A 13,442-nucleotide genomic window follows, 5' to 3' on the forward strand; every position below is an offset into this window, starting at 1 on the left:
CATCGTTGACTCATCCTTTGTTTAAGTAAATCACTAAATAAATGAGGTTGGAAGGGACATCAGGAGGTCATCTGGTCCAACAGCCTGCTCGCAGCAGGGCAAAAAAGCAGTGCAAGGTAGCTCACTGCTCCTAAGAAAACCTTCAGGGGTCCTTATTTTCTGCCCAGGGAGTCAGAATCTGTTACGATGGTCCAAAGAGGGAAAAGAAGCATAGCTTGGTTAGGAAATATTGTCAATGATGGCGTGCTCAAAGATGGGATCCCCATCCCAGTGAACACCAGCCTACCCCTCTCGGGGAATCTCAGCCTAGATATTGGCAGTGAGATGGTACTAAAGCATTACTAGAAGTTATTCTTGTTTTCTTATGGAAGAGGATTGATCTTTGATGCCAGCACTAGGATACGCTCACAGAAACCCCGAGTATTGTTTTCTTTTCTATAGAGCCTTATGAAAGAAAAGGTCCATTCATTGAAAACTAAACTGGCTCTTCTGTTCAGCTGAATTTTAACACTTCACCACCTTCACAGTTGCTGTTAGCCAGAGGAACGTAGTCTCTCTTCTTGCAGCTTCTATAGAATCACAATGCTTGGGAATTCATTTTTTCTTTCTCCTGCAGTTTCATTTCTCACTTTAGAACCAATGTTGGGAAATACATACTTCGTTCAGGATTGTTGTTACAGTTAATGGGATCTACAGTTTGCCAGCAGTTCGGTTTTGAGTGGAGCTAGTGATGAGACTTTTGCTGTACAATGCACCGTCTAGCATCGACCTGGGCATTTTGGCCGTTGCTGTTGCCTATTTTAACTCTCTGGTGATGTGTATCCAGGGTAATCAGGGAAGAGCAGGTGTTCCAGGAGATATCGGCTTCCAAGGAGACAAGGTAATTGTTTTTCTTTTCTCCATCATTTTTTTCCCTTACATAGTAGTATGTGTGGCCACCAGCTTGCTCAGCTCATCTTAAGGCACAAGGAGCTGGAACTAGCTGCGTCCTGCTGTCAGGTTCCCCTGCTTGGATAGTTCTCATTTGGGGTACGCTGCACCTTGCTAAAATTCATGGCAATATATGGATTTTGTTGTTATTCATAATAAAAGCAGTTTGACTGGGGGCTTTCTATAAAAGGGGCCATATCTTCATGGGGAAATTGGAAGTGATGGGATGGGATTGATGAGGATGGGTGTGAATGTGTGTGGTCCAGCAGCTGCAGACTCGAAGGTTTTGTCTGCTCAGTGCAGCAACTTAAACCCTGACCCAGCAAAGCACTAACACCGTGCGTAACTTCTAAGCAAATGACTTCTCCCCTGTGACTACAATACGATATTGACTTCAGCTGACTAAAGCTGTACATAGCGCTGCACTGGGGCCTACGTGGCTCTGAGCCACGACTAACTGCAACAGCTTGTGTGTTCTTCGGGGCTAAATTCAGCCCTGGCTTCAGCAGAAACATCTCACTGACATTAGTGCAACTGTCCCAGCTCCTTGCGGGGCTGATTTCAGCCCTTAGAAAGTGCTCTTCTCTCTGCTGCAAAGGAACTGGAGCCTGGGAATTGGTATTTTTTTGATGCTTCATTGTGTGTGTCTCTCTCTCTCAGGGCAGCCAGGGTTTGCCTGGGGTCCCTGGGGCACGAGGGAAGGCAGGCCCCCTGGTAAGTAACCAAGCATCCTCTGCTTCCTCATCTCCCTTCCTGAAAGTTCAGTGCCCGGCTGGAAAGACAGCTTGGCAGGGGTGTGCTGTTCTAACCAGGAAAGCCGATAGCCAGAAGCCAGCTCACTTTTCTCCGTGTTTTTTCTGATTTCTGTAGGGAAAAGTCGGTGACAAAGGTCCAGTTGGGTTTCCAGGACCACCTGGCCCTGAGGTATGTCCCACCACCTCCTTCTCACATCTTCCCTTTCTTTGGTAATTTCTGCAGCATCCTTTCATCAGCAAACCCACACGATAACACCTCTCTCCCATCTCATTTTGCCTCTGCGGCAGGGGTTATCCGATGTCTGCAGCTTGCCGCCCCACTGAGAATCAGCTCTCTGATAAACACCCATGTGGCATTTGAGAGGCTGTTAGAGATGTCTATCTCCTTTCCACACGGGAGGTTTTTAGCTCTTGAGCTGTGTACAGACAGGCCCACATCGGGGTTTGATTAGGAGGCATATGCATAAGCTGTTGCAAATTCATACGGAAAGCAAGAGCCAAACGCTGCCTCGCATGTGGGCACGCAGCCCGACGGAGGGTGGGGACTGCCGCCACCGCTGCTGCTCACCGTGACACCTGAGCTCTGACACATTTACCAACCCAAAACCGGTGCATTCTGGGGTCAGAGGCTTTGCTAACGATGGGCAGATGGGTTGCTTTAGGACAACGGCACACCAGGGCTCCAGAAATGCCGAGGCAGAAAGAGCTTTGCTGTGCTGTAGGATTTACTGTTATTTAATTAATTGAGGTCCACTTTTGTTCAAACTGGGAGATGGAGCAAACTGTCCATCTTGTACCCTCTGACCACCCTGCACTCAGATTTTCTGATCTCCAGCTACCATTCCAAACCTTTTTCTTCCTGATCTTCACATGCAAGTCCTATATGTAACCGCTTGTTCCGCTCTTGTTCAGAAAGGTCAGTCCCCACAGGTTGTCTCTAACCTGGCAAAAATCTTTTTTTTTTTTTTTTAAAAAAAAACACCTTGGCAGACACTCACTGCAAAGCAGAGCATCCTGTCATTTTGCAGAGGGAAGATCTCAAGCCTAGGAAAGTAAACAGAGCTTCCAAAAGATGTGAGAAAAGCTAGTGGGGCACTGGAATAGAGCCCCAGACTGTCTCCCAGCTACTGGCCAGTCTCTGTGGACTCTGGTCTTTCTACTCACCATGTTGTTCTCTGCTCCTTTTTGTTCTTCAGCTGCTTTTGCAGGGCAGAACACTCATTTCTTGAATCTTGCATCTCACTTTCCACCTACCCCCCTCTTTTCAGCCTAGGGCTTCACTTCTTTGCCAGGGTATGATAGTACATGAGTAGTGATGAGGTAGGGAGGATCAAGATGGGTTCATGACCCATTCTGCATCTCCTGGTTTCCTGGTTTTTCCTTCCACTTTTTGTCATAGATATCGTGGAGGGTTTTTTCAGTTTTTCCCCCACAAAATACCATTTCAAGTAGAAAAAGCCTTTTACTGCCCTTACCAAAAACATTGTCACAGTGATACCTTAAATGCAGGATCAGCTTCCCCCAGCCCATTGTCATTTTTCTCCTTCCTAAGCAACCAGACGACATCTGTAAGATGCTAGAGAGCCCCTTCCAGCACAACTGATGGTCTGTTTTCCCTTCATCGGTGTTCTGGTATTTTGCTGGGTCTGGAAGGGCTCTCGGTTGAGTGCTGCCACTTAGCAATCGTTCCTCTTTGTTGCTGTTGGAAATAACCACAGATTCCTTTGTTTCCTCAGCGAAGGGCTGGTGGGTGGAAAGGAGTCGCTGCCCGGCTGAAGGCAGCAGCTAATGAGCATGTCAGCACCTTCCCTAATTCCTCGCCTGCTTCCCTTTGTCGCCGAGGCGTGCAGTTCGTTTCTCGGAGCAGTGAGATTATGCGCTGACTCATAAAGATTAATTAAAACCCAAATTGCCGTTTTTAGCTGTGTGATGACAGGGAGGTCCTCGCAGCAATAAATCTCCCAAGAAGATGGACCTAAAGGGAACTGCTGGGAAAGGCTGCTCTTGGATCAAACCGATAGCGCTGCTCCCATTGTCTTGTTTCATTCCTTCTGGAAGCTGCGCGGTGGCCCACACACGGACACTACCAGCGCGTAACGAATGTCTCGGCCCGTAGCCTTTAATTAAAACTCTCACAGAGGCTGTCCTCTGAAGCCAGCTGCAAAAATCCACCTATGCACCCTGACTATTTCTCATTTTCTTCAGGGCTTCCCAGGTGACATTGGCCCACCAGGAGAAAATGGTCCTGAAGGCCTGAAGGTGAGCGGAGCGGAGATGGGAGCTCTGTGTAGGGTGGGAAGCAGCCAGGGAAAACAAAGTAGTGGGAAGGGGGGGGAGAGAAAGCCCTGGAGATTCCTAAAGATTGTCCTGGCCAGCGTTTCAGCTTGGTCTGTTTGGCTTGAGGTCCCTCCAAGTGCAGGGGTTTCTTTTTTTTCCAATTTTTTTTCTATAGCAAAATTGACATTGGATGATGTCCCGTGGCTGTGAAAGAGACTTTCTCATTTTAATTGCCCTTCTGAGCTTATGTTTCTATTTTCTGAGTATCTTTTCCTTTGGCTCTTTCTCAGGGAAAGCCGGGAGCACGAGGTTTACCTGGGCCTAGAGGACTGCCTGGACAAGAGGTGAGTGTCCTCAGACCAAAAGCAGATTGGATTTAAACGATGATGTTGAATTTTGAAGATTAATGCCTGCTGAAATGGTGCCTGCGACTTGAAATCCTCCGGTCCCTCTGAATCTGGAAGCAGATGCTTATATTCAGGGATCAGAAGAGGAGCTTCCCCTGAGTTGCAGTCCTGTGATCTTTGCTTCCCGTCGCTGCTGGCATCTGCTGACCCTAAACTCTGCATTTTAAAGTCTGTTCCCCCACACCCACACACACCCAGAACGGGTGTTAATGCCCTTTTCCCTGCACATCCCCTTGCACAGGCATGCCCTGCCCTGGCTTCTGCTTTCTGCTCCTTTTAAGTGTGTTTTCTTTCAACCGTGAGACCTGCAGACTCCGCTCTCTCACACAGAGCAATATCCTTTTGTAAGAGTGCATAAATTGTAAAGATCCATTTGCCCCAGCATCTCAGAGCTTGCAGCCTTCACTTATCGCTTCATGTGAAAACATGAAGCTTCACTCCACTCACAGTCACTAAAAAAGCACAATTGTCATTGATTTAATTCTCCTGGAGCTGCAAATACTTCCTAGCAGCAGCAGAGAAGGCCTGGGTGCCCTCCGTTTATCCTGTTGTAACTCCAGTGGCTTCAGTGTAGTTTCTTCTCATTTAGGCCAGTGTAAGCTGTTTGTCTGGAGTCATGAGACATTGGACAAATAATACTTAGTGCGTGCGTGGGCAGGAGCTCGTTCTAATAGCACTAATAATTCTTAACTTTTTCTGGGAACTCTTGCTTGCTCTATAAGTGGGATTAATGCAAATTAGGTCATTTATTTGCACTGAAATAGGAAAAAAAATATATTCTAGGCAATTTACAAAGGGAATTGAAGCCCTGCATTCCAGGCGCAGGCAGGCATGACCAAGCTGCCTTCAATTTACTCTGGTTAGTGAGTGTAAAAGAAAGACTGAAGACATGGACATGGAGCTCGACATAAGCTGTACTGAAGGACTTTGAATGTGCACCAGACCACACCACTGTGCCTTTCCCGCTGCTGTTACTCAAGGCAGTAGGTCAAGGCTGGGGATTACATCTTCTTTAGAAATGTGGCATACTGTGGGTGGTTCGTCTGAGCCCATTGAGCTGGGTTCCTGACTTTCGGTCCCATCTTCAGCCCGCCAGCTCGTGCCACTTCATTACCACGGCTGACCACCTCAATGAGAACAGCCAGAACTGTGGCTGCCAACGGCGCTTTTCATTTCTCTCTTGGCAGTTGGTTTTAGATACTTGAGACAATTTTTGTGAAGCTTAATTGAAGGTCTCCTAGAAACTGTAGATCTAATCCTATCACATTAGAAATTGGCGTAGAGCCAAGGGAGAGGACCAAGTCCAAGTGCTGTGTGAGATTTTGAGATAGCTCCATCCTGCAGCATGTGTAGTCCCATTTGAAAGCAAAAGGGAAACCTTCATACAGTTGCCAAATGGTTCCGTGGGAAATTTTGCAACACCCTTTTTGTGAGGGGGGAAAAAAGAAGAAAGAAAGAAAAAGAGTAGAGAGCTCTACAGCATTCGTATCCCTGCCAAATGAAATGAAGCAGAGTCATGTGAGCATGTCCACGATACCCTATGGGCCAAATCCAGCCCATGATAGGCCCAATCAACTGGTGTTGACTTTGGTCAAATTTTGGATGGCCTTTACTGGCAGAACTTGACTTTAGATTTTTTTTTTTTTCCTGAGATGGGGAAGGGAGATGAGAAACCTCAGAGATGCTGAGCTGCCTGCTCTAAGATTCAGAAGGACTCAGTTGTTAAAATGTGACAGCTGAGCACACAGCCTGTGTTTAACTGCTGCTCATACTGCAGACCTTTCATTCTTGCTGCATGGTGAGTCCAAATTTAGTCACTGCTTTGCCTTTTTATTTTAATTTCTTTTCACCTCAGGGAGATGAAGGACCCTTAGGACCACCAGGAGTCCCTGGTCCAGAGGTAGGTTTCAGTCATTTACTCAGCTACTACCAGCTCTGTTGACCTTGCAATGGAATTGTAGTTAAATTAACATAAAGCTTCAAACCTTCTGCTTTGGAAAGTGATCTGCCCTTCTAAGAAATCTTGTCTCATCCAGGGCTTGGTCCAACTGCTTGATCCAGGATGGCTGAAAGTCAAGGAAGTGTCTTGCACAGGGTGTTGAGTGGGACTCTGATTTTATAACTTGCTTAAAGTCTCAGACCTTGAAAAACCCTCTAACTTTTAAATAGTTCATCCTCAAGATAAAGCACGTTGACTGGAAACCATCTCTGTAACCAGCTCTGACGTTTCTTCCTGGGTTTATATTATTTTTCAATGGGTAGAGGGAAAAGCAAGAAAAAAGACCAGACAGTGTGAGAGGCCTTTTTGACCTCTACATCATTCTGAACACAGTTGATGTATCACAGAAACACAGTTAGAAGAAGCAAAAAGAATATTATCACATCTGTGAGCTTGCCAGCTCAGGATTTTGTGATGGTTATATACATAATTGTCATCGCAGGATAGTAAAATATCTTGAAAATTGGTAACTGCGCTGGAGCTTCTAGGTGGATCAGAAAATAAACGTTTTATCTTGCTTTTCTTCCACTGTTCTGGTAGACACTTTTATTCCTTTCTGGAGCAACATAATAAATCCAGTTTCTCCAGTGCGTGGGACAGCACCATAAGTGTTTTTCTAGCCAAAGGGAAGGTTTAACGTGAATCTTTGGTCTGCGGGTTTATTTCTGCTTTTCTGAGCTGTAGCTGTGAATGTCAGCCTGGATTCCCCCACTGTAGGGACAGTCCTACTCCTAAATCCTCTCTGGGTGCCAGGCATGGAGCCCGTTGGCCAGGTCCCTGCCAACACTAGGAACATACTATCTTTGAATGCTCAGGTTGCTGGTGTCCTTGCTGGCATTGCTACAAGAAAACTGCTGGAATTAGAATAAATCCAGCTGAATGCAGCACTCAATCAACGAAAGGGCAGCAACAAGGCCCTTGGCTTGGTTGATTACAGTCCGTACGTAATGTTTCTGATGTGATGTTTAAGTAATGGAATCGAGCTGGGGGGTCAGAAATGGGCTGGAACTTGAAGTAGCTGTCTAGGTATGTCCCCCATGGGTCAAACCCGGTGTTGCTCTAGACACAGAGCTTTTCTCTTGTGTTGCCTTGGCCTCGGTGAGGACGGCTACACCTCTAGCACCCTGAATTCACTGGGAGCATTGCTTGTAAGCTGCACTGTTTAGGTTCACGGTCACACTGCTGTGACCAAGGGCAGCTGCAAGCTTTTTATGTTTATTGTTCTTCCATGTATTTCAGGGTCGATCTGGCCGGAAGGGATTTCCAGGAAGGCCTGGTCCTGATGGTCCAAAGGTGAGGAAAGTGTTTGTTCGTGATTAGAGAAGCTGTGGGCAGAAAAGAGGAAAGGGAGAGGGAAGCATCTTTCCTCAACTTTACAGTGCTCCAACCCTAGGGTATTTGTTCCAGAGAGGACAAGGAGAACTGAGGATTTCTCTTTTTCTCTGAATTTTGGGGTTTCTGCTTCTGCTTGCTTTCTTCAGCAAAAAATGATGGTGCGTTTTTTAAGCTATGTGCTTTATTATAAACAAGTGGGTTCCTCCTTTGATATTAACCAACCCCCCCCCCCCATCATCTCATCTTATTTTCCATTGCTTCTCCATGTTTTTGTTTTAAAACAATGCACATCATTCCTATCTTTGCTGCCTAATTAGCAGCAGGAGCCATCCCAGGGCAGTCCGCTCCGCAAACCCACACTCAAAAGGAAAAGAGAAAACCCAACAAAAACAACCTCTTCAAACAGTAAATAGCAAAAATGTGGTCTGGCAGCGTATCTGGAGTATCTGCCTACTGAGAAAATACAGCTGCCGTCACCCGGAGACAATACTGGTGAGGGGTGACTCTGGCCTCTGGATGGCCTGTCCAGGGGCACTCCACCGGCCTTCGAGTGCTGCCACGGCTGCCCTTCTCCCTGGTGGGTTTAAAATTCTCCTCCTTCTCCTGCTTTCCTCTTCACCCCTCATTTTTCTCATTCTCTGAATTTCTCTCATCCTGCACTGTGATTTAGCTGATGTGGGTTCTTTCTGTGGTTTTCATCTGGATGCTCCGTGTGACAGTAACGTGCCGATGCTTGAGATTTTGCAAGAGCAGAATCAGGGTGCAGCATTGCCTGGGAATACTTGGGTTGTCTTTCATTCTTGTGACGCTTCCACCAGCAGATGAATTTTCTGGATCCCTTCTCCTCTGTCATTCAGGAACTACACTTCCCCATGGTGTCCGCACTCTTCCTTCCCCTAGATGCTCCTCAAATCGTTCAGTTAATCGTGGTCCTTTCCTACTTTCTCCCTGCTGCTGCTGTGTTTCTGTCTGTTATACTTAGTCTTTCAGATTGAAATGTTATGGGTCAGAAACATCCCAACTTCAGGAGCATCCCTGATGAGAACTCATGCCTTATTAAACATGAGGATAGAGCAACCAGGACTAGGCTACGCCACAGGAAAGTAGATAGCTTATGTTTCAATGTCTGAGCTTGGTTTTTTGAAGGTTATCTTACCACAGCAGGACCAGCTGCTTTTGGGGCCTTTCACTCCAGAACAGTAAGCGTTTGCTCCATGTTTGTGTCAGCTGTGTTTCTTGCTTTGGATTATCTTTCAAGTCACAGTGGGTTTGATAAGGTGATGTGTCTTGCAGTTTTTCCATGATTCACACACAACAGCCCAAATCATGGGGGTACAAAGAATCATGCTGTGCTGAGGGTCTGGCTGGGAGCACCAAGTAACCTGTGTGCCTTGTCTCTCCTTGTCTTGCAGGGTGAGCCAGGAAACCCTGGCCGACCAGGGAAAGTTGGTGAGCAGGTAAATGCTTTGTTTTCCTTGTCTGTTTGATGACCTCCTGTGTACAATGTCTCCTGGATGACCAGGGTGCAGGCAGAGGAACAGTGGCCTGGCCACCTCAAACCTGTCCATAGTTGTGGTGCTCCAGCTGGGGTGCCCTTAGTCTGGCTGAAGCTCTTGGTGAACAGCACTGACAGTGACCATAGTGTCTGTTTTAAATTGGAGGTTTTTCTATAGGTAGAGCGTTCTGCTAAAGTCCCAGTTCAGGTGGATGTGCTGTCAGTACCGGCAGCAGTACAGCACATGTGACCACTGTGCTTCTCAAGGAGGCAAAGCCATGGTCAGGAAAGAGGTGATGCATTTCTGTGTATTCATCTTATCCTTAAAATGGCCATTTCCAGCCTTTGCGTGTGTAGGTTTTAAAGGTAGGATCCTCTGCATTGGGTGCTGTGCTGCTTTGACTCCCACTGGATTTTTTTGGGAGCAGAGGAGACAGCAGCTGAAGAAACCAGGCCCTGGGGGAGAGAGGCACTGAGCTGTGCTTCACTGTACTGCAAGACAGACCATTCTACTGGGGTAGCAGGGGACATGCATCATCCCTGTAGGCTTCAGGAGAACCACAGTCATCAAGGAAAAAGAAACAATTGTTCCCACCACTCTGTGATTGAAACCAACCAACTTGTCCACCACCAACCCTGAAATTGCAGCCGCGGAGCCTCCAACATGTTCTGTGCATTCGGACGTGACCACACCAAGCTGGCTGCAGCAGCTGGCCCTTGGAAAGAGCGTGCTGCTTCTCAGCACAGCTGTCCTTCCCAGCACTTTCCATGCCAAACAGTCAGCAAAGTTTGGTTTGGTTTAGCTTGTCAGCCTCGCTGGCTCTTCTTTCCCCTGTATGCAACAGCTGGAGGTCACTTCTTCCATGGGTTTCTGATCAAGCAAGTCCAAAAAAACCAAGGTGGATCCTTTTCAGTACCAGCAATCTGATGAGTCTTGGTATATATCAAGGATCGTTATTTCTATTTGGAAATTAGAGCTGTTTCTATATTGTGGTTAAGAATTTACTCCATGAAGAGCAACAGCTGAAGAAGCAAAGTTGTTCCACACATCTGAGGCCTAGTTGCAGCTTTATCAGATTCTGCATGATCTCAGGCAACACCTTCCAGTGCTTTGTGCCTCAGTTTCCCCTTCTGTGGAAGGTATGAGACAGCTCTGAACAGTGCTGAGCTCAATGCCGCCTGTTCTCAGGTGGCACCTGTGGATGCTGTAGTATTGCAGTTAAAAATTAATACGTAGAAGTGCTTTGAGATCCTTAACAAGATGTTGTCCTTGAAGGACAAAGTGTCATTAGGATTATTATTCTTTAACATCCCTCAGGACTGACCTTGGATGAAAACTGTAGGCACTGTTCACTAAAAAAGAAAACACAGCTGGCCTCTGCTGACACTGAAACCAGCACAGTGGTGTGAAAGCTGCCTGGATCATTCTTAGTCAATTAGTCCCTGTCTAGAAATATCACCCAGAAAGAATTTCCATTTCCGTACCAGTCAAGTCATTAGAACAAAAATGTCGCACTAGATTAGTGAGGAATAACCTCCTTTCCCATCACACCTTTGCTGAACAGTGCTGGAGTGTTGGGTTTTCATTCCTTCCTCCACCTAAGCTTCAGCATTTGATGTTGGGGCTGGGTTGGTTTCTTGCAGAGCTCTGAGAGGTCGGGCTACCCAGGTCACTTGGCACTAAAAGACACCTTCACCTCACCCCTGTTTTCTCTTTGGGGGCCTTGAAGTTTTCTGTTCCATGGGCACAATAACAGTGGTCAGACTTTTCAGACTTGCTGCTCTGCCCTCCATATGGGCTCCCTCTGAGTGGAAACCCTCAGCATAACATCATGAGAAGAGATCAGCCATCCATCTCATTGGAGCTCTCTTCCCTTTCTTGGGGACATCTGTTTAGGCAAACATGGGAGTTTCTGTAAGGTTTCCAGTGACACTTGAGCTCTCATTGGAAAAATGAGGGTTTAAGTCACAGGGCAGTCCCTGATGTGTTGTTTTTCCATTGCAAGGACACTGACTCGGGAAGTTCATTCATAAGATGCTTGTTGTCTTCATATGCTGGAAGGACTCCAGCTGCTGGGCTCCCCAGTACCCTGGAAATGTGTGGTTTAACCCTTCCTTGCCAGTAGATGGAGGCAGAAGAATATCAAGAAGAATACGTGGCCTCTGGGCCAGGCCACCAGCCTTCCTGTTCCAGAGCTGGGAATGCAGCACAGGAGGATGTCACCGAAATGTCCTTGTTGAAGGTCAGACAGCCCTGTGGGAGAAGCAACACCCTACAGCAGACAGGATACCAAACTGGGGAAGGGTGTTACAAGCCCATGGACCCCCCTGCTCTGCACTATAGACTGCAAATATCAATGAAGAGTTGTGCCAGCTGGAAGAGGCTGGGGTTGACCTACGTCCTTGATGGGAACGAGGAGGTCCTGTCATAGCAGGAACAGCTTTTTGAATCCCTCTTCCTGTACAAGAAGTGACAGCCCTGCTCACTCCCATGGCAACGTTAGAGTCGGCCACGCACCCATCGCACCGTGCTGGGAAGGGCAGTCACTCCCCAACTCCTTGGAGGTATCTCTTCCTTCGAGGGAGAAGCATGTTGTCCCAATGTCAGATATTATTCTAAAATAATTTGCTAAAGGAAACCAGCGCCATCGGTTATCTCCTTAATGTATTTTCCTTGCAGTGCTCTCAGAAAGGAGGGATGTGCTGGAAGAGTTTTGCAGGTGGGCTCTGACGTGCGGAGATACGGGTTGACTTGACCAAGGTCAAATGTGTCGCCGAGAACCGAGCAGGGAACTGCACCAGCGCTTCCCACGTCTTAGGGCAGCGCCTTTCCCAATGCATTCACCTCCCCGCCCCAGAGCGGCTCTCTGAGCTGCAGACCTCTCATTCAGGGATTCACAGGCACTGAGGTGTGTGCAGCCTCTTTGACCTGACAAGTGTTTTGTCAGCGTGTCCCCACCTTTCCTTCCCTCGCTCCCCGGCGGGCAGTGGGAGCCCAGCACGGCTCCGGGGTATGGCTGAGCCCGGTGCACAGGGGGTTAAACCGCGTGGCTTTTCTTTGCGGGTCAGAGCGTCCTCCCTTAAACTGTGATATTTACTGTTTTACTTTCCCTTTCTTTCATCTGAATGGGAGGATTGTACATTTACTCCCTCCCGTCCTTTGTCCCTGGTTTGTTTTGTTTTGAGTTCTAGCGAACCAGTAAAACAGAAAGGCCGTGATCGGTTCCTGCTGGGAGCGACTAGCGGTCCCATCCCTGGGAGACCCTGCTCACGCTGGGCTCGCCTGCCGGTTGTTTCTCTCAAATGGGCTATGATTTATGCAAGGCTTCATTGCCGACTTGCTCTCTGTTGATGCAGCCAAGAGGGGGGGCTTAATTATGACAGGGCTGGACAATAAATGGGGAAAGCCAGACAGGAGTCAGGAATTACAACCCACCAGTCCCCCCCGCTTTTCCTTCCCCCCAAGCCCTCAGCAACTTTTTAACAACCTCCATCCCTTTTCCTCCATGCCCTTGGCTGGGGACTGCAGTAGACTGAATCATGAGCGACACGCTGAACTCCCCGTCTAATATAAATGTTTTACATTCTTTCCTGTATACTGTGGGCCTTTATCCGGGCAGCCACCGCTGCTGGGACTTCACGTGCATCGTTACACACGCTGCCTGGAGCCGCGTTTGATGCAGGGCTTCTTTTCAACCCTGGGAACCTGGGAAAAATATGTTCTGCCACAGCTATTTTAGTGTAATGGCCACAATTCGTGTCTGCTTTGATTTAATATTTGCCACCGGTGGCTTTTCTGGTTCTTAAAACCTAAATCTTCTGCTGCTTGTGTTCCCTTTAGCCTCTATCCCATTTTGGCTGGTGAAGACTATTGTTACCCAATCTCCCCCAGTTCTTTCATGTACTCCCAATAATTTACCGAGATTTATTTTGCGTAGACATATCTATCTCGATTTGTGTCTGCTTGCAGACACAGCAGCGTTCGTTAACTTAGCCCAGAGCAGACAGTGCTGGCCGCAAACACTGCAGAGCTACCGTGCTGGAAGCCTGGCCACCTCACAGGGCTCTGCCCTCTCGCTTCAGTCCCTGCTCCATCACGGTCACGCCATGGGATGCTCCTCTTGCTGCGTACACGGGGAGCAGCGACACCTTCCCTTGAGCACAAACGTGATGTACCAGCGCAGACAGAATTTTCCACAGTTTTGGAGTGAAAACCAAGCCAGAAGTGTTGGCCGTGCTCCCCT

General features: G+C 47.7%; 1 protein-coding gene across 1 annotated transcript in view; it reads left to right on the forward strand.

Annotated features, from left to right (window-relative positions):
• Positions 1-13,442, forward strand: part of COL27A1 (collagen type XXVII alpha 1 chain) — a 134,108-nt gene that overhangs the window by 54,247 nt on the left and 66,419 nt on the right. Inside the window, exons 14-21 of the mRNA XM_068413834.1 lie at positions 827-880; positions 1,591-1,644; positions 1,801-1,854; positions 3,891-3,944; positions 4,253-4,306; positions 6,225-6,269; positions 7,608-7,661; positions 9,116-9,160. Coding sequence (XP_068269935.1) covers positions 827-880; positions 1,591-1,644; positions 1,801-1,854; positions 3,891-3,944; positions 4,253-4,306; positions 6,225-6,269; positions 7,608-7,661; positions 9,116-9,160 — 414 coding nt within the window. The remainder of the gene's footprint in view (positions 1-826; positions 881-1,590; positions 1,645-1,800; positions 1,855-3,890; positions 3,945-4,252; positions 4,307-6,224; positions 6,270-7,607; positions 7,662-9,115; positions 9,161-13,442) is intronic.

The sequence above is a fragment of the Nyctibius grandis genome, chromosome 16, assembly GCF_013368605.1.
Source record: "Nyctibius grandis isolate bNycGra1 chromosome 16, bNycGra1.pri, whole genome shotgun sequence".
Lineage (NCBI taxonomy): Eukaryota > Metazoa > Chordata > Aves > Nyctibiiformes > Nyctibiidae > Nyctibius > Nyctibius grandis.